The sequence below is a fragment of the Equus asinus genome, chromosome 4, assembly GCF_041296235.1.
Source record: "Equus asinus isolate D_3611 breed Donkey chromosome 4, EquAss-T2T_v2, whole genome shotgun sequence".
Lineage (NCBI taxonomy): Eukaryota > Metazoa > Chordata > Mammalia > Perissodactyla > Equidae > Equus > Equus asinus.
The window spans coordinates 41,043,435-41,063,903 of record NC_091793.1 but is presented as its reverse complement, the minus strand read 5'-3'; the positions used below and the strand labels follow the sequence as shown (position 1 = coordinate 41,063,903).

Sequence of the window (20,469 nt, the reverse complement as noted above, 5' to 3'; positions counted from 1 at the left end):
GGCAGGTATAAGCTCAAATATCACCTCCTTAGAGAGGACCCTGACCACCCTAGGAAAAGCAGCACCCATCCACCCCAAGTTTGGTCACCTCTTATCACATTCCCTCATTTTAAGTTCTTCACATCTATCTGTCTCTCCTCAACATGCTCATGCTTTCTTTTACTTTCGTGAATATATGGAGTGTATTTCCAAGAGCTGTTTTAAGTCATTGACTAATTCTATCATCTCTGTCATTTCTGGATCTGCTTTTATTGATTGTTTTTTCTCCGCATTATCAGCAACATTTTCTTCCTTCTTGGCATGCCTGGTAAAACTTGACTGGATGTCAGACACCGTGAATTTTATTTTCATTTAAATTTTTCAAGTTTTTGAGTTTTGTTCTGGGACGCAGTTAATTTACTCGGAAAAAGTGTGATCTTTTTAAGCTTTGTTAGGTGATGCCAAAGCAGCCTTTATTACAGGACTAATCTGCTCCACCACTGAGGCAGGCTCCTGCCAAGGACTCTTCCTGACACCCTGGGTATTACAAAGTTTCTGCTCTGGCTGTTTGGGAACATGAGCTGTTCCCAGCCCTGTGTTAGCTGGAGGATTATTCTGGCTGTTCCTTTCTGGAGCAACAGGGACCAGATTTAGCCTCCCTGCCAAGCAACTAAAAGACTGAACAGAATATATGCCACACTGATTTTCAGACACTGGACAGCAGGCAGCAGAGGACAGTTAAGTGCCAAGAGAGGGAAACAGATGAGGTGAGTCCCAGACATCCCCAGCTTCCCGCCTGGAGGGTTTCAGGCATTAGTGTGGGAAGGAAGAGCCCAGGCAGAATCCAGCCATCTTCCTAAGATGAGAAGACAGAGTTGTGTGGCTTGGGGAGGCCAAAGTGGCTAGAATTCACAGGGCAGAGTACTGGAGAGGGAAGAGCTACACAGAGAATGATTTTCAGAGATCTGTAGTTGGGTGTCATTTTATTTTCCTCTCAGAACATCTGACATAATTCTAAGTATTTGTGTATTTATTTATTATTTTTCTCCTCATGATCCTGAGTCCTCACCTCATTCCCCACCCGGACAGTGTCTGGTAGGTAATAGGCATGCAGTGAGTATTTACTGAATAAATAAATGGACAGGAATTTCCGTTTCCTTTATTTCCTGCCACATCCCCAGTGCCTAGAACAGTGCCTGACATTGGTAGGGGCTCAATTAATATTTGTTGAAGGCACAAAAGAAAGAATGAGGAAAATAAAATGGTGCCTACCAAAATGGAAGGTGTGTTCTAAATCTCCAGATCTTGGTAATCAGAGAATATTATTTCATTACTAAAGCAGATTTATATCCATGCACAGCCCCAAAAAGCAGCATAAAATTTTGGCTGTGAATTTTCCATTATCATGGCCATATTTGAGGCAATTTACCAGGCATATCCATAAATCAAATGAAATGAATTTTAGCCAAATTAAAACTGTGCCTATTTATCATTAACTGAGGATCAACAGCAGAAGTCTGAGTCTGGATCTTCACTTCAAGTTCCATTTTCTCCAAGAAGCCTTCAGTCCATAAGACATTAAGTTTCCCTAAACTCCACAGAGTACACCTATGTCCACATACCTGCTTCAACAGAACACAAATATACTGTCTTGAATACAATTCAGAAGAGAACTTGCTGAGCACCATCTTGTGAAGCCTCCTGGCAGTTAGCAGGCTGGCTTGTCTTGTCTGATCGTGCTGCTTACCTTCATTCAAACACTATACCTATAGTAAGCAAGCATTTACTTTTAAAAGAGCTTTGAGGAACTCTGTCTCAAAATAACAAGGACGATGCTAACAGTATTCTATTCATTCTCCAACCATCCAGAATAAATGAGACTTGGAAGATGTCTACAACTCTAGACTCCTGAAATTAAAATCTAAGAAACATCAACCATCGCTGACTTTGGTTTCTGAGACATATACAGAACTAACTCACTCCCTACTATTTCACCCCTTTTTAAAATATACACTTGATATCATTTGCATTTTCTAGCAATACATAAATATTTATAACAACGAAGATTCCCAATATATGGAAGAAGATTGTTTTAAAGAGATACTTTCAAAGAGTTACATAAGAAAGATTTAGGATGGATGTTAGGAAGGATGTTGGATACTCGGGCCCCCACCCACTTCTGAAGTAAGACACAGACTCATATCAGCCCAAGAAGACAGTCTCTACAGTGAGTCTCTCTCACCTTTTCTCGTTGGTCGAGGATGTGTGATACAGTTGCTGTCATACAGAGCAGTATCTGCAAAATCTTTGGTAAGTACCCACTGATCAGATGACTAATGTTCTTCAATACTATTTCAAGGCTATTTAAGATACCATGCTGACGACCCAAAGGAAGAACTTTAGACAAATCCAAATCTTCTACTGCTTGAATGACTGCAGAATGGCATTCTCCTAGTGAAAACAGAGGAACAGAGATATCATGCAAAGGGAAATATTCATTTGTTATTACTTATAATTATAGCTTCTTTTCAATTTTCCTCAATAGTACAGTATTTTCTGTTGTTATAATGATTTATAAATGATAACGTACTTTCCTCATGTACTATCCCCTTTTGATTCTTACTAAATATTCAGAGCTAGGTATGATAGGTTTTACTATTATTACTTTAGAGATGAAGAAACTGAGGAATAAAGCAGAATAAGAAACATGTGACACAACTAAGTCTCTAAACCCAACTGTCACCCTATTTATCCTATTCCTCAAAACCTGAGTTACTAACAGTCTTTTATTCTAACTAGCAACGTTCCATACAGCTTTCACTAACTACGCTGACTTCAGCAGTTTCGTAGAGAATGCCTTGTTACATTACAAACTCCCTGAAGGCTGAGAACCAAACGTTTTATTTGTCTTGTAGCCCCTGGTGAATAAATAAAACAAGAGCCCTTTCTAACAGCCGTCATACTGATTTCACACTTTAAAGACTTGAATTGTACGTTTGAGCTTGACTTCAAACCAACCGGTATGAGATCATGAGCTTACTGATTCATACACCTAAGTAGTCCATCCACAAGAGCATCATTTATAGCTGCCCTCCTACAATGAAGGCCATTACACTGAACAAAAACTTTTGTATTCATTAGAGCCAATTTCCTTCACAGGGCAATACTATAATAAATGAAAACCTTTTAAACAGCTGGATCCATTATCATAAAAAAAAATACGAAACATATGCAACACACCACCTTACAAATAAATATCTATGTTTGCCTAAAGCAAAGCAATTATGAGACTGGAGCAGAAGTTTTGTAGTCAGAAAGATCTGGGTTCAAATCCCAACTCCATCATTTTCTAGCTGAGTGGCCATAAGCAAAATACCTACTTCTCTTAGCCTCACTTTCCTCATTTGTAAAATGGGGACAATCAAGTAATGATACCTCAATATGGTGGTTTTAAGGAACAACTGAGTCGTATGTAAAGGGGTCCATTATAATGTCTGGCATGAAGTAAGCACTCAATAAATTTTAGCGACTATTATTATTAATTACTAACATTGCATACCAGAGAACATACCACAGAGTCTTACAGCTCATTGTATACACTTATTACATCCACTTTGTTTAGACTGTGAGGTTGAGGGCACAGATTATAAATAGTCACTTTTCTATTTTCAACAGAGTGTCCAGGGCACAAAAGGTATTCAACAAATCATTACTCAATTATGAATGACCCAATCAATGAGTCAACACCAAGACAATGGAGATTAATTTAGCAGCATGCTTTATATTTCTTAGAGGAAACCTACTCCTTGTATAGGGATAAGTATTTACCATTTTTCAAATAGCCTAAATGCACAACAAAAAAGATATACATTTTCTAATCAGGGGCTTACAAACACATGGATGCTGATAATCCCCAGGATCAATCGTGAGCTCCACGTAATTCAAAGTTAAAATGAATTGCATTTCAGCAAAAAGACCAGCATTGAGACTGGGAGGAGCAACTCCATTAGAAAGATGCTAAGCATGGGAAACCTAGTCATTAGAAGTCCACAGCGGACAACATGCATTCAGAGTGAGAAGCAGTTGAGAGCTACCATTCTTGAAGTGCTTCACAGGTTCAAACAGCAGGTCTAAGAAGATCTGGATCTCCTCAGGTTGGGTCCCAGCGAGGAACCTCAGAACAATGGACATCCGGGTGCCTGAAGCCGATTTCCCCTGGGTTTTACTCCCAGTCTTATTCTTCATTCGGCCATACAAAATTCTAACAAGTTAAAAGAACATGATTTGTTTGCATGTTAATCCTAAAACATAATACTAGCTGTTTTGTTTTTCTAAAAGACTAGAATAGCAACGCAACAGACTTAAATGGATATATTATGAAACAAGGAAGAATGAAAATAGAAATTAGATACTTAGCATACAAATTTAGAAAAACCATAAAAAAACAAGGCTAAGGTTAACAGGAAGAAGGAAATAGTAAAGACAAAGGCCAGAAGGTAGTTCTTTGTGGGAGAAAAAAGCAGGGGGCCAGCCCGGTGGCACAGTGGTTAAGTTCGCATGTTCCACTTCTTGGTAGCCCGGGGTTCGCCGGTTTGGATCCCGGGTGTGGACATGGCACTGCTTGGCAAAAGCCATGCTGTGGTAGGCGTCCCACGTATAAAATGGAGGATGATGGACATGGATCTTAGCTCAGGGCCAGTCTTCCTCAGCAAAAAGAGGAAGATTGGCAGTAGTTAGCTCAGGGCTAATCTTCCTCAAAAAAAAAAAAAGCAATAAAATAGGTAAGCCACAGGTAAGTCTAATCAAGGCAAAGCAAAAACAAGACTATACAACTAAAAGGAAACAAAATTAGAGAATATAACTGTAAGTAAAATAAGGAAACTGAAAAGATTTCAATTTAATGAAAATATAGAGCTCATACAGTTTTACAGGTGAATTTTTTAAACTTTCAAGGAAAAATAATTTCTATATTATATAGTTTCATAGCAGAGAGAAAGAAAACAGCCCTTTTTCATTTATGATAGTGGTATAACTGTGATATTGAGACTGGTTAAGGAACAAAAATAAAACTATATACCAATCTTGCTTATAAACAGAAAAAACAGCATTTTTAAATATAGTATCCAGTGCTGCAGTAAAACTATACCAAAGCCAAATGAGGATTATCCCAGGAATGGAAGGAAGAGTCATTAGTAAAATCTATTAGATTGATACAGAACGATAGCTCACAGGAAAAAGTTAATATGACCATTTTAATACATGCTCAGTAGGCGTTCTAATAAAATTCAACATCCACTCCTGATAAAATTCTAAATAACCCAGTAACAAAAGCTACTTTCTTTCCTTTTTTTTTTTTTTTTTTAAAGATTGGCACCTGAGCTAATATACATTGCCAATCTTCTCCTCCCCAAAGCCCCCCAGTACATAGTTATATATTCTAGTTGTAGGTCCTTCTGGTTGTGCTGTACGGGATGCTGCCTCAGCATGGCTTGATGAGCAGTGCCATGTCCGTGCCCAGGATCCAAACTGGTGAAACCCCAGGCCGCTGAAGCAGAGTGTGCGAACTTAACCACTAAGCCACAGGGTGGGCCTCCTACTTTCTTAACATGATAAAACTTATTGACCTAACATTCAAAATTCAAAGACAGTGGTTTAGACCTTTTTGATATTAGGACCCCTTTACACTCTTAAAAATTATTGACGTCCCCAAAGACTTTTTAAGTACGTAAGTTTTATCTATTGATATTTATGATATAGAAATTAAAACAAGTTAACATAAATAACATTTCTAATAAAAAATTATATTTTCCAAACCACTCCCTTCCAAAAATTAGTGAGACTAGAGGCATTGTTTTACTTTTGTTTTTTTCAAATTTCTTTATTATCTGGTTTATTAGAAGATAACTGAATCCTCATCATCTACTTCTGCATTCAATCTGTTGCAAGATATTGCAGTTGAAGAAAATCTAGACTTCTACAGATATATAGTTGGAGAAGGAAAAAATATTTTTTTAACTTTCAGATAATTCTTTTCCGATAATTGTGGATATTCTACTTTGACACTACTTTGAACTTCCACAAGTGGTAGTTTCTTAAGGCTAGTTTCAATGTAGAATCTGAAACTATATCAACATACTTTGTGAACTCTGTTACATTAAAATCTATCTTGCACTTTGAAGGGATCTTTTATCCACGCATGGTTCTATAACATGCATCAGTTATTTGGAAAACATGCGATTCTGGAGACAACAAGTGTGCAGAATAAGTATTTTATGCATATTTTCCACTTCGCCATACAGAATGGTAACAGATACGTACTCTAGGGTTGAGACTCATGAGGGACATTAAGTGAAACTAGATCTTTTTATAAACTCCAGGTGTGTGGCAATGAAGAATGAGTAGCACAGTTTGGAGCCCCTGTCCTGATTCATGCTAAGGCACCAGGAGTTTTACCCTACACTCTTTTTGCCTGCAGCACAAGCGTTAGCACAATGAAAAAAGATAATGTCTTAGTAGTATTATGAAAAAAGTTATAACCTTGGTGACCTGCTGAAAGTGCCTTAGGGACAGCCCCCTGACACGAACGAGCAGACTACACTTTAAGAACGGCTGCTCTGGAGGAAAATAACCCAACCACTACCATCACAGTTAATTCTTCTTGGCTATGGAGGTAATACATAGATTAAAATATGGAAACAAAGACAATAAAAAATTAATTTGACCAATATTTACTAGGGGCCATGGAGTTTCCCTTCTGCAGGGGAGATAAACAATAAGAAAGAGGCTATGCTGGATGATTAAGTACAGTCACGTGCCGCATAGTGACCTTTCAGCCAACGACTGACCACATATACAACACTGGTTACAGAGGTTAGTACTATATGGCTTAGGCGTGTAGTAGGCTATACCATCGAGGTTTGTGTAACTACACTCTATGATGTTTGCACAATTATAAAATAGCCTAATGACACATTTCTCAGAACGTATCACCATTGTTAAGTGACACCTGACTATATTGTGAGGACAAATAAAGGGAGGTAAGGGACTAGAGAGTGATTAGGGGAACGAGTGATTTTATATAAAGAGGTCAAGGAAGGCATCTCTGATAATAGGATGTTTGAAATGAGACTGAGTAAAGAAGAGGAGTTAGCTGTCATGTGTTCCAAACAGAAGGATGAACAAGTCCAAAAGACTCTGAACTGGGCTCTGAGGCGGGTGGGAAATGAAATGAACGTGGTTAGAGAGGCAGTCTGGGGCTAGGTTATACCAGGCCCTCTAGAGACTAGTAAGGACTTTCTATTTTATTCTTGTAGAATAGGACCTCAAAGGGTTTTTAAACAGGGGACTAACAATCTGACAACGGTTATTTACTATTATTTTTCAACCAAGAAAATCCAAGGAAAACTATTAAAAATAATAACAAAGTTTTGTAATGTGGATAGTTAAATAATTAACACAAAAAATCAACAGCTTTTATATCTCATAGTTAGTTACCTACTAAATGAATGAACTATTTTTAGTATTTCTCAAAAATGAAACAGAGAAATATTGGAATTAATTTCAAGACTATTATTATTTTTTATTTTTTTCCTCCCCAAAGCCACAGTACATGGTTGTACATCCTACTTGTAAGTTGTTCTAGTTCTTCTATGTGAGCTGCTGCCACAGCATGGCAACTGACAGACGGGTGGTGTGGTTCCGTGACAGGGAAGCAAACCCAGGCCACTGAAGTGGTGAGTGCTGAACTTTAACCACTAGCCCACCAGGGCTGGCTCTTAACATTATTACTAAAATAATGCCACAGTAAGATCTTTCCTCATGTTAGGGACAAAATATTCTAAAGTAAGTCTCTCTAACGATTTGACTATCCCAAAAGGTCCAATTAAAAAAAAAAAATCAAAAGACAATACAAAATGAAATATTCCATTACAACTGGAGAAAAAAATTATAATACTAATATTCACAATTGTTTCTGTGATCAACTTTTTAAAAAATCAGTTTTCAGACAGTGTAAATACCTCATCAGAATAGGAAACAGATCTGCTCGGTGGGTTGTTTTCACTACTGTATTATCTTCAGAAATGCTAAAATGCACTATCTCTTCCTTAAAGCTTCTGTCTTCAAGCAATCTTTGTAAGTTTTCCCTTTAAAAATAGAATACAACACAAATCGTCACTTAACGGTACTTTTAAAAAATGCAATACGTAGAATAATACGTATAATTGAAATAGGTATTAAAGAATAGTCTCTATTGTGGTTGACATCCATAAAGGAAAATCTTTACAAAAATACTTTCCAAAATGGCAGTTTTTCAAATTTTAAAAGGTAAAAGGAATGGTAAGGAGTTAGACTTAGTCAATAATTCAGCAGTCTAAAAGAGCATAATACAAAAGCTTTCTTCAGTTCTTAGAAAGTGATTATTGTGATTCCCAAAGTAATCACTAAGATTTTACGACATTATATAAGCAAGGAGAAATATCACCTTCTTCAACACATACTTTTCAATTAATATTCTCTTTCCTATCTGATTATTATCCATGGAGAAGCACTCTTAACAAACAAATATACCTCCAATTTTCATTTCTTACCTGAAAATAGCACTATGATTGCCTTAGAAAAGAAGGAAATTTCCCAGGCCTTCATGAAATTATTTTAGAAGAGGCTGTCAGGTAGAAAGACAAATATCAGCCAAAGAATAGCATTTCTTTAGCTTCAAATAACTTACCTGTAAGGAAGGATATGTGGATGTTTATACGTCATTATGCAATCCAGCGTTATTTTTTGCACCGTTTGATCTTGGTGTAGCAACAACTAAGAATGATATTTTGTAGAATAAATTAATGAAGTCACATACACATGTACCACACGATAGCAATTTACTTGCGTTAATTTGCTAAATTAGATCTCTTAGAATCTAAATCTTTAGAGGTAGGTTAAAGCTGATGCCTGACAACAGCCTTACATTTTCCTGGAGGTAAAGGAGGATGAATAGAATATATGCACAGAACAAAACAGAAACAAAACTCTTGAGGTCTGCATCCCACATGCCAGACACTCGGCTCTATCAGTTTCTGCCAAGACCAATTCTCTACGTGAATCTGGATTTACATCAGGTGGGCTGGTCCTGTGACAAGGAAAAGCTCATATAATACCAGGAAGGTATTGGCAGGCAGTACGATGCCAGGAAAGAAGACCCAGCTCTGAGGCCTTTCTGATGTCAGCTCAGAATTCTGCTTCCTGTGGATAACTGAGACTATTGAGCTCTAGCTTTATAAACAAGTTATATCCAAATTATGCGCAGAACATGGATAAATTCTGCTGAAATTATGTAAGTTTCATCTAAAAAACATCCAAATGAAAAAGAAAATTTAGTTTCCCCAGATGGCTCAGAATGGCATCCAATGCTTTTTCTGCTTCTGACATTAAATTTTTTCTGCAACCTTCTCTGGAATTCAGGGTCATATATTGTGACTGCAACAGACTATTTCAACTATCAGCTTGAACTCAATCTGACAGATCCTGAAATCCTAGAGCTCCATAAGGTTAACCTACCTGGATGTGAAAAGTAGCCAACTGCTCTCGGCACGTCCCCTCCTCCCTTCCAAAAGCTAATTCTCATCATGTAATTCATGTTTTGCTACACTCACTGTTAATACAGCCAATGTTTAGTCACCAAAGATGCCTTTAAAATCAACTGAATTAGCGCTGTCTAAAATTATTTCTCAAAGTACAAAAAAAAGTCTATTAATTTAAAAACAAATTATACTTAAAATGTAGACATGGGCCCTATTCAACAATTATTGAAAACCTAAAAGTTACTTTGGCAAAGGAAATGGTAGAGAAAAGTTCAAAGAATTGTAGTGGCAGGAATTTAATTTACTTACCTGAAGATACAGTTCATATAATTTGGATTCCAGATATAAGGCCCGTGGATTCGAAAACTTAGAGAAAACTTGCAAATGGGCGATTAACTGCCTAAGAAAAGGAAAAATAAAAGGAGAAAGTGGGTACTACAGATAAAAAACAGAGATTATTTTCTTAAGATGATAGTATTCACTAGGTTTAGTCTCTCTGACAAGTGTTCAAAAACACCTTGACTAGAGTTTCATTGTTAATTGCACAAACAAGTTTTAATTATTGAGAAAATTATTCTCCAGAAATTCCAAATCTCAGGCAGGCCATCCCCTGAAATCCAGGTTCCCTACCCCAGAAAATCATTCAGAATGTGCTTAGAATAGCTTAAATTAAACCAAACATAGAAAGAAATCAAAACAATAATACATTCCAAAATAGAACACAGATGATTTTTGGAATGATTCGATTCCTTGTCTAGTTTCTATGCAGTAAACAGGGAAGTGTTAAAATATATTCTTCCTTATTTTCATTTAAGATAAATACGGCTGTCAGGCAACAGAGGGCCGAGTTTAGGTGACCATGCCTCTTGCTTACCCAGAAGGAGGAAGAGCGAGCAATGTTCTGTGGTCAAAAGTTACACTTGAAGATGGGACTGCCTCAGAGCAAATTATATCATCTACTAAAACAGACTGAGAGGAGAGCTTCTACTTCATTTCTTCAACTTCCTAATCCATAGGCTCTAGGAGGCTTTAAAAATACTTGAGAAAACTGTTTTCTCTCTGTGTACAATCCATACGATATATTAGAACTTTAAAAAAACTCTGAACGAATAAATTGTCAAGGTTCGAAGAGATTTTATTTGCTTATTTCAAGAACAAAAGCAGGGAGAAGCAAAGAAGGTGGAAAGCACACTGCGTGTGTGATTCTGCCATCCTGAGCTATGTGACTTTGGCAGAAGTTATTTAATTCATGTCTCTGAGTCTCAGTTCCTCATCTTGATGAAGGCAAGACCTCCCCGGTTTTCCACAAGGATTAAATGAAAGAATACTAGTTGTGGGGCCTCTGCTCCTAAGAATTTAGCAAACAATGCATTCCTCTGCTCCTGGGCAAAAGAAAGCCAAACTGTGGAAGTCCTACTACTTAATATAGAGAAAATAAGCTGGAAATTATGACCTCTTTAGATATTACAGAGAAATAAGAGTAAGGGTAGCACTATTGTTTATACTTAGTTTCAATCTCTGTGATGATTAGCCTTATGTGACACTGGGCTAGGTTACAGTACTGAGTTATGTAATGAAACACTAATCTAGGTGTTACGATGAAAGTTTATTTCGTAGATGTTGTTAACATCTAGAGTTGGTGGACTTTAAATAAAGATTACCCTCAACCATGTGGATGGGCCTCATCCAATCAGTTGAAGGCCTTAAGAGCAAAAACTGACGCTTCCCAAATAAGGAATTCTGCCACAAGACTATAACATAGACATCGTACCTATGAATTTCAGACTCAAGCCTACAGCATCAAATCCTGTCTGAGTTTCCAGCCTGCTGTCAAGCCCTACAAATTCTGGACTTGTTGGCTCCCATAATCACGGGAGCTAATTTCTTAAAGTAAGTCTCTTCATATATACATACATCTCCATTTCTTTGGTTCTGTTTCTCTGGAGAGCCCTGACTGATGTAATGTCCCTGTAATAACTTAGCGCTGAGCTCTTGCAGTTTTACAAATAAACTTTTAAAATTTTCTATTGAAACATCAACTCCTATCCCCAACATTTATTAAGTACCTTTTTCATGTGCCATGTAGCCTCAAAGAGCCAAAGAGAACAGGAGCTAATTTACACGTTCTCAATAAATACTTGCCAATGAGGAGATGTTCCATGAAAGATTATGAACTTGGACTATGAATACACTGAGATGGCACCAAGAATGTGATAATCACTATGCTCACATTTTCTATGATGGTTTATGCTATCAATAGTCTAGGTTTGGCTACAGGGGGTAGAAAAATTAGTTAAGACACAGACCTTAAAGACTTTCTCATTTACATGGCAGATCTATAAAAAATTAATATCCAAGGCAAGGAGTAACACTATAATAGAGGTATGAATGCTGTTTTAACAGTTTAGAGTCAGGTAAGACAACTTTCAGTTTAAAAACAGGAAAAGCTTCAGTGAAGCAGGAGCATGGGAACTGTGCCTTGAAGCCTGAACAGAATTTCAACTGGTAGAAACGAGGCAAGGACACAGCAAAGGTCAAAGGTCAAGGAGTGAGAAAGGAAGAGGTGTGAATGGATAAATAGCTTATTCAATTATTCAACAAACAAATATGAGAACTAATCTTTTGCTAGCTCTTATGCTGAAGGATATAAAGAAGAAAACAGCAATCTTTGTCTTAGAGGAAGTAAGTAGTAGGGGATAGGATGCTGAGAGTTGTGAGAAGGCAGAAGCAGAGAAGGAACTGCAGTTCCATAGAGCTTGGCCACAATCTTTCCTGCCCCTGAGCTTTACACACTACTTCCATTAGCTGGCAAGTGCTGCGCTGCCCTAGCTGCCTGGCCTACTTCCATCTTTCAGCTTCAAAGGTGCCCTCTCCTTTGTGAGTCTTCCCTGTGTGGCACAATTGAGTCATTCCTTACTGTGCTCCTGTAACTCCTTTAAAAACATTTCTCCTTTGAGAATATTTCACCAGGCATTAGAGTGTGCTCCCTGCATTGCAGAGGCAGTGTAGCATTCATCTTTGTAGCCCAGCACTTAGTAAAAGGCACTCAACACAGTGGCCGCATGGATGAACTACGAAATGGCTCATGGGAAAGACTCAACGGGCATACCAGATTGAGATCTAAAGTCTTAAAATAACACAGAGGCACCAATCCAGTTTTTGACGCCCCAATTCAGACAATCATCAAGTAAGCTGGAGTAACTTCTGAAAGCGTGATCACTTCTTTTCCTAAGGTTTCCAACAATTTAGGTTAAATGAATAATCCAGAGAATAAGGAGGAGAATGTAACAGCATGAAAAAAAAAAAGTAACCAGAAGGAGGTAAGTCAAAAAGCAAAGTAAAAGTGCTGACATGCTTATTTACAAGAGAAAAGATGTTCCATTACGTGTTCCCTTCGCACACAAACACAATGACCTGGTGCTGGGAAAGCAAATGACAAAGGTCAAGGAGCATTTAACAGCTCCAGGCCCCAACACTCTTATCTACAAAAAGGAGCTATGATAAGATGACCTCAAAAGTCACCCCAACACTAACATCCTGTGGCTGAACAAGAAAAAATAAATAATAATAAGCAAGCAAATAAAAAACTCAGAATACTGGTGGTTTTCTTTGGGCTATAAAAGAAAATCCCAGGAAGATGCAGCACTTATATAAATAATTATCTGAGTAGTTCATTTTGTCCAGGGCTATTTCACATTAGAGATCTCTTCCCGTTCCTCCTAGAACCAGGCACCCGTGATCTATCAGCAATGTTGAACTTACTTTGCCGCAGCTCTTCTTGTCTTTTTTTTCTGTGAGGGTTCATCTTGGGGCACCACCTCCTCCTCCAACTCTTCATCATCTCCAGCAGCAGCTTCTTCTTCTATTTCCTCTGCTGCCACTCCTTTGCTTTTTCTTCGCAGATCCTGGGTTGGAGCAACCTGCAGATCTGCTGGGTAATACTCATTGCTGCAGTGGAAAGAGAGTGACATAAGACAGATGAAGCTGAAATGTTCTAATTGTTTACGAAAGAGGTATGTCCACAGTTCACAGAATCACACACTGAAGAGACCTCTGAGACACCTCATGCCTCTTCTACAACATTATTCTTTTTTATTCAGCCCTTCTTAAGCACCCTATTTGACAAGTCAATCATGAACTGAAGAAGACAGCCCGTTCCATTGTTACACTGTTGAAAATACTTGGAATGTCTATTTTGGACAGAGCTGAAATCAGTCTCCCTGTCTCTGGAACCACAACTAGGGGAGGCAGGTGTAGGGGTGGATTCTATTAAAGTATAGCATGAAGACCATGCTGGCCACTTTCTACCAGATATACTCTACTTTGCCAATGTCCATTAAAAAATGTCCAGGTATGGTCTGATAAGACAAATGGAACTATCAACTCTGCTGCTTTTGGGGGTAGTCACAACACGACACAGACTCAAACTGAATGTCGTGGCAATGAAAATTAGAAGGTCTTTAAGTTTTGTCTCTTCTAAACTAAGTTGGTGCATTTGGTATTCACATTGGTTTTTACTGAATTCCATCCCTTCAATTTTGGTCCACTGTTGTAGGTAGCTAATATTCTCAAGAAGACCGTCATTGAGTGCATTAGTTTTGTGTCACTTTAATTCATTCATCCGGCAATAATTTGTTTGTTGTCTGTTTTGTGCATGGCACTGGGCTATATATAAGGAAAGTGATCAGACCGACTTTAAAGTCCGCACTCAAAAATACACTATAAATAACATGAGAATGTTGAGGATAACATCCTACCAACACACCTGGAAGAAACTCCAGGTTAATATACAACTGGAAGGCTGGAACACTACCATATTCAATTTTGTATTCTCACTAAGCAGGATCTAGCACTGAATAAAAAATGGATGAATGAATGAAACGAGCAAAGTTGCTCTGTCAATTACAAATTGTACCATCATCCACTTAATAACATTCCTATTACACTCTTAACATTTGATTAACCACACAGTATATTTTTAAATTTTATCTCCATGCACAGCATGTTCACTCCTTCATTTATTAATTAAGATAATTCACACAAGGCACTTATGAGAGCGTCTAGCACACAGCAAGTGTTCATTAAATGTCACCTATTATTGGGATATTTTCACCATTGTTAGTCATTCATTCCTGCTTCTGGTTTGGTTCTTCTCAAAGAATGTTTAGATTCACAAATTAGTTCTAATATCAAAATGTTTGAAACATATTTAGAAATATAAATTTCTAGCTAACAAAATAAAAATAAAAAGCCCATAATATATTTCAAAGTCAGAATTAAAGGTGACCTTCGGGTTTTCCATTAGTTTGAATCATCTACAAAAGTACGTATATAGGTAATCATTACCAACTAATCTTAAATATTTTAAAAAACTGTGTATTTTTAGTCTCTAAATCTTAAACTCAGAGACCCACTTTCTGTTACAGCCTCTTCTCTCTTCTAGGATACTGAGTGGTCTTGGTTCTTCTTCGATCACTCTTGCTTGGTTTCCTTTGCTGGTTCCTTGTCTCCCAACCTCTAAACATTGGTATCAGTCTCTCCCTACATTCACACTCTAGGTGTGGCTTCATTCATTGTCTTATAAGTTTAAGAGCCATCCATATACTGACAATTCTCAAATTTATTATCTTAAGACCAAACCTTTCCCTTGAACTTTAAATTCCAAATTCAACTGTGTACTCAACACATCTACTTAGATGTCTATCTAGTATCCCAAGCTTAAGATGTCTAAAAATGAACTCTTAATCTCCCCACAAACCTGAAAACTTCTGCATTCCTCTCAACCTCAGTAAATGGTAACTCTGCTGCCAGCTGTTCAGGTCAAAACCTTAGAGACATCCTCAATTCGTCCCCCCGCTGCCCTTCCTGCACTCCCCTCCACCAACACATCCATACCACATCTGATCTGTTGGCTGATCAAATCCCGCAGGCTGATCTAGCTGCAATCCTTCAAAAATATATCTTATTGAATTTAAATCCTTCCCAGAATACCGAGAATTCAACCACCTCTCATCATTTGCATTACTACCACCTTGATCTAGTCACCATCATTTCTTACCTGGACTTTTACAATATGTTTAACTGGTCTCTGTGCTCTGACCACTGCCCCCTACAGTCTATTCTCAACACAGCAGCCATAAAAATCCTTAAGAAAATTTAAGTCATGTCATCTGTTAAACCTTCTACTGGCTTTCCATTTCATTGACAGAGAAAAACAAAGTCCTTTTTACCACTTAAAGGCCCTACACAATTTGGTCTCCTGTTAACTTTTTGCCCTCATCTTCAGCTACTTTCTTTCTGGATCACTCTGCTGTATCCACTCAGACTTCTTTGCTGTTCCTTAAACAAGCCAGGTGTGCTATGGTTTGCACTGGTTAAGGTAAACAACCCTAACCTACGGTATTTTCCCATGTAATGAAATACTACTGGAAAACATACTTTCTATTGATTGATTAGTACTGTTTTGTGTACCACATCCCTTATCTTTAGAGTTTTAAAGCAATCTGATTCTCACATAGCATATCTAGTCAAAACAAAACAATGCTCCAGAAAGTTCTTGTGATACTTTGAGAGTACATTCCTCAGCATCATGGGAAACAATCAAGAGGTTCAAAACAGAGTGGCTGGGGTTGGGTTACTGCAAAATACTTTTAAGCCCTAGGCAGGCAAGAAAACAATGAACAAGAGAGTAAGAAATAACAAGGCCTTTGTACACTGATCTAAGTCAATATGGCCTTCCTTATTTTGTAAACTGGAAGTTTTTATTAATACCATTTGTGGGCAGGCTAAATTTTGATTCATGTAAAATTCAGTGGTGAACAAAACTAGTTTAGTTGTTATCTGATAGAACCAGTGCTTCAGAGATGCGCCAATGATACAAAAACACGACAAATGTAGAAAGAACTCAGCCAATCTGGGAGCCTAATATTTTGTACCATCTCTTCCTCATACCCTACCAAGGACATATTCCTAGAAGGGAACACTTACTTGATAAATCTCAAGAAAAGTGGGGAAAGCTCCCTGGACCGTGGCTCTACCCTCTCTGGGAATTTTGCTAGAGCTCGCCAGAGCAAAAATCGAAAATTGGTATGGTCCAGTCTGTCCTGACAGTTGGTTTTCAATGCCAATTGCTCAAGATAAAGAGTTCCAACATCTCCTTCCTGAGTCTGCTCCCAACTTTCATTTCCAGTGGGCTTCTCCTCATCTCTTATATAACTTTGCAGTTCTTGCTCTGAAAGAAAAAAAGTCATCATAACCACTAGATAAATGTTAACATTTGTCCTATTAGTTTCCTCACATAAGGGAATTTCTTTCTCTAGCAATATAAGGAAACAATCAACCATATCCAAAGGTTATCAAAGATAATACATTTCTCATTTATATTCCCCAATTTCATGTGTAATCAAGCAGCCAAAATTAAACAGTTAAACTGACACTTTTGCTCTCAGCCCTGATTCACATCCCCTTACATACCAGCATGTGTAGCTGCTTTTTCTAGATGTTCATAGTAGACTTTCCAAAATTGCTTATTTTCCATTTCATGTGCATGAGAACTAAGAGAAAAGATCATAAAACAAAAAATGTGGAATGGTCCTTATAGGGAAAAAAAAAGAGTGAAAAGATATAACTAAAATGTTAATTTAAATTATCCTGAATGTGGGGTTGTAAACAACTTTTGTACTTTCTACATTTTTCAAAATGCCTGCACTGAGCACAAAGAATTCTTACAGTCATAAAGTACTACAGGGTATTTTTAAAAACCTAAGCAGATCTATATAAGAAGACTATTTTTAAGGCATGGTAACAGGAACAGAGTATGGGGTATGAGGTATGGCCCATCAAGGGAAAGAGAGGCCTCTGTTTAGACAGAAAACTCAATTTGTTCAAAGTTAATTTTAAAATGTTGGTTTTTCCTCCACCAAATTCAAATATACTTATCATTAACACAAAGGCAAAATAAATATTCACTAATTACATGAAACATTAACTTTCAGAACTTAAGAAGGAGAAATTAGATGAATCATATGTGTTTACATAATTTGATATCCTCGCAAGAATATTCTCAAAATGTTTATATTCTTTCTGTCATTAATTTTCTGAGAATATGCATAAACTTTACATGAGAAATGAATTATATATGTTGTTGACTACTGTAAAAAATTAACCGATTTTTAGACAGAAAGATGTACCCAACAGGAAGACAGCCCAGCCAGCTATGAAGAACCATTAAAGGCATTCAGTAACTGAAGAGCTAACATTTTTGATAGTGCCTATTGGTAGCACACGTCAGATTCCTCCTTAAGTGCAATAAACAAAATCCGGAAGTTGATGTTAGAAGGCCTTGCTTTCAGCATAATGGTTTGACAGCTTTAAGGGCAGTAAAAGGCAGACAAATTGGTTCCAAATTGGAAAGGGATTTGTTTCCTCTGCTTCTGTCAAATAAGAACTAATACTTAGGTTTTGAGAGGCCACATATGACATATTTCCAATTTGACAAAAAGCCAGAGTAGACCATCTGAAGAGAATGTTTCCAAATGGACAGGTTTCTACATATGAGGCAGAACATATGTATTTTCTATGTGATTATTAAGATCCTTTTTAGAGCTAACGGGATTTTGGAAACTTGACAGCAAGAGTTTTAAAAAGTTCTTATTTTTAAAGTTTGGCTCAATGACTCAATACATATAAATAAAATTATGTAATTATTATACAATACTTTGTTATTGCAAAAAAAATTAAACAATACAGACATAGCATATAAAGTAAAAAAAAAAAAAGTCCTCCACAGTTACTTCAATGTACAAAGAAACTAGACATAACATTTAAACTGTTGAAAAACTTGGCCTCAGAGACAGTAATTAATGTTTATTTTTTCTTCACTTTGTCCCACAAAGGATTTAAGGTAGCTATAAATACTATACACACCTATTCATTTAAATCACACCTAGGAGGATAATACTGGCCTTATTACTCTGTAGTAGTTAAAGCATAACAGCTTCATTCATTTAATCCATGCTTACCTTATGAGCTCAATAACAGGATCCCAGAGAGCACTGAAGTTAACATATAACATGCCTAATAAATAACGAAGTGGCACCTGCAATTGTAAGAGACTAGTTTAGTAAATGGGTAATAAACTATAACAGAATGGCCCCCAAAATGCAAATATCCTGACTCAGACAACCTGAGGTCTGGAAGGAAGTTTGTGTTTTAAGAAAAAAGTTGTAGGTACCAATCCAAAATTCAGTGTATAATTTTCCTCCTCTCCCCAAAATGCCACTTGCTATTTAACACAGAGGAATCACTAAAGACAGTATTCAAACTCACCCCAATGTCCACGCTTAAAGAACAGATATGAGTAAACAGATTTGACTCATGATTAAATTCCCTTCTAACAAATACTGCTGTTACAGTACTCAATAAAGCACAGAGGGCAAAGAACCCAAGAACGTATGCTGTGAATGGCAGCAGAGACTTCACAAGCAGATGTCTGAGTTCTCAAAACTAAGCATTAAATAAAGAATTCAGTTCAGAGGGTCTAAAGTTTTCTCAGTTGCCTTTTGAAACGACAGTCACGGTTACTGACGTCCCCATGTGCTAGGGAGGCACCACGTAGAATGGTAGTTCTATTATTATTTGGGAGGGGGGTGTTTGTATGTACTTTAGCAGCAGAACCATTTTTCCAAATGAAATGTAACAAAGGACACTAACATATAACACAGGTTAAGAACAGAACTGCTCTCATTGAGGGGGAATGCCTCCACTTGGCCTTATTCCCAAGGAGTCTGTGATGTATCTTCAAGAGTCATGGACAGAAAATCCCTGCACAAAAGGTATAGGGCTGATGTCCCACAGCAGTGAACAAATCTGGAGAAGAAAGTCAGGCTTCAAACTTGATGTTGAATCCTCCTGTTGCCACTTCCTACCTACCTTCACATACTACACAAATACTCAGGGAAAGGGAGGACAGTAAATTATTTCTACTGTTGAAAAGGCTGGCAGAGCCATTTAACTCAAAGCATGTAAGAAAACTGGGGATTTATCAGTTTTAAAAATTTCTTTTTTTTTGTGACTACTTGGTATGCTCCTCTTTTCAAAAGCCAGCTAAACATATACTAAAGCATAAATTAAGTGAAAAAGAAAAAAAGAACACTGTTTTTTTTGTTTGTTTTTGAGGAAGATTTGCCCTGAGCTAACATCTTTGCCAATCTTCCTCTACTTTGTATGTGGGTCGTCACCACAGCATGGCTGATGAGTGGTGTAGGTCTATGCTTGGAATCTGAACCCGCAAACCTGGGCTGCCGAAGTGCAGCATGCTGAACTCAACCACTACATTAAGGGGCTGGCCCTGAATTTTTGTTGTTGTAGTTGTTAAGGAAGATTTGCCCTGGGCTAACATCTGTTGCCAATCTTCCTTTTTTTTTGGCTTGAAGAAGATTCATCCTGAGCTAATATCTGTGCCAATCTTCCTTCATTTTGTATGTGGGTCACCGCCACAGCACAGCTGATAAGTGGTGTAGGTCTGTCCCCAGGATCCAAAGCCATGAATCCAGGCCGTGGAAGCAGAGCACATTGAACTTAACCACCAGGCCATGGGGCTGGCCCCTGACCACTGTTTTATACCTCCTGTAACGGCCCATCAGGGACTGCAGTCTGCACCACATCATGTCTTAGTTTTCTTAAATGAAGAAGCTTCTCTCTGTAATCGTTCACAGTTGCTGGAACAAGTTCTGCCTGGCGTAATATAGCAAAGGCAGACTGACGCTCTGAGAGCCCATCATCCTGAACAACCAGAGAAAACCAAGGAGGCAGATCAGTATTCTGATTTTCCAGAAAGAACAACGATGTGACCAAAGGTCTAAAAAAGAAAAACTGGCATATGTTAGTGTTTTAAATTAAATAAGCAAAATCTTTT

The 20,469-nt window shown here is 37.6% G+C and overlaps 1 protein-coding gene across 2 annotated transcripts in view; it reads right to left on the bottom strand.

The window, feature by feature from the left end:
- Positions 1-20,469, bottom strand: part of UTP20 (UTP20 small subunit processome component) — a 92,031-nt gene that overhangs the window by 45,325 nt on the left and 26,237 nt on the right. For both annotated transcript variants that reach the window (XM_070507142.1, XM_014835013.3), the window contains exons 18-27: positions 20,178-20,336; positions 18,575-18,651; positions 17,028-17,107; positions 16,542-16,785; positions 13,317-13,502; positions 9,864-9,954; positions 8,705-8,790; positions 7,998-8,123; positions 4,074-4,240; positions 2,222-2,430 (exon numbers count right to left, since the gene is read on the bottom strand). In XM_070507142.1, the coding sequence (XP_070363243.1) occupies positions 2,222-2,430; positions 4,074-4,240; positions 7,998-8,123; positions 8,705-8,790; positions 9,864-9,954; positions 13,317-13,502; positions 16,542-16,785; positions 17,028-17,107; positions 18,575-18,651; positions 20,178-20,336 (1,425 nt within the window). The remainder of the gene's footprint in view (positions 1-2,221; positions 2,431-4,073; positions 4,241-7,997; positions 8,124-8,704; positions 8,791-9,863; positions 9,955-13,316; positions 13,503-16,541; positions 16,786-17,027; positions 17,108-18,574; positions 18,652-20,177; positions 20,337-20,469) is intronic.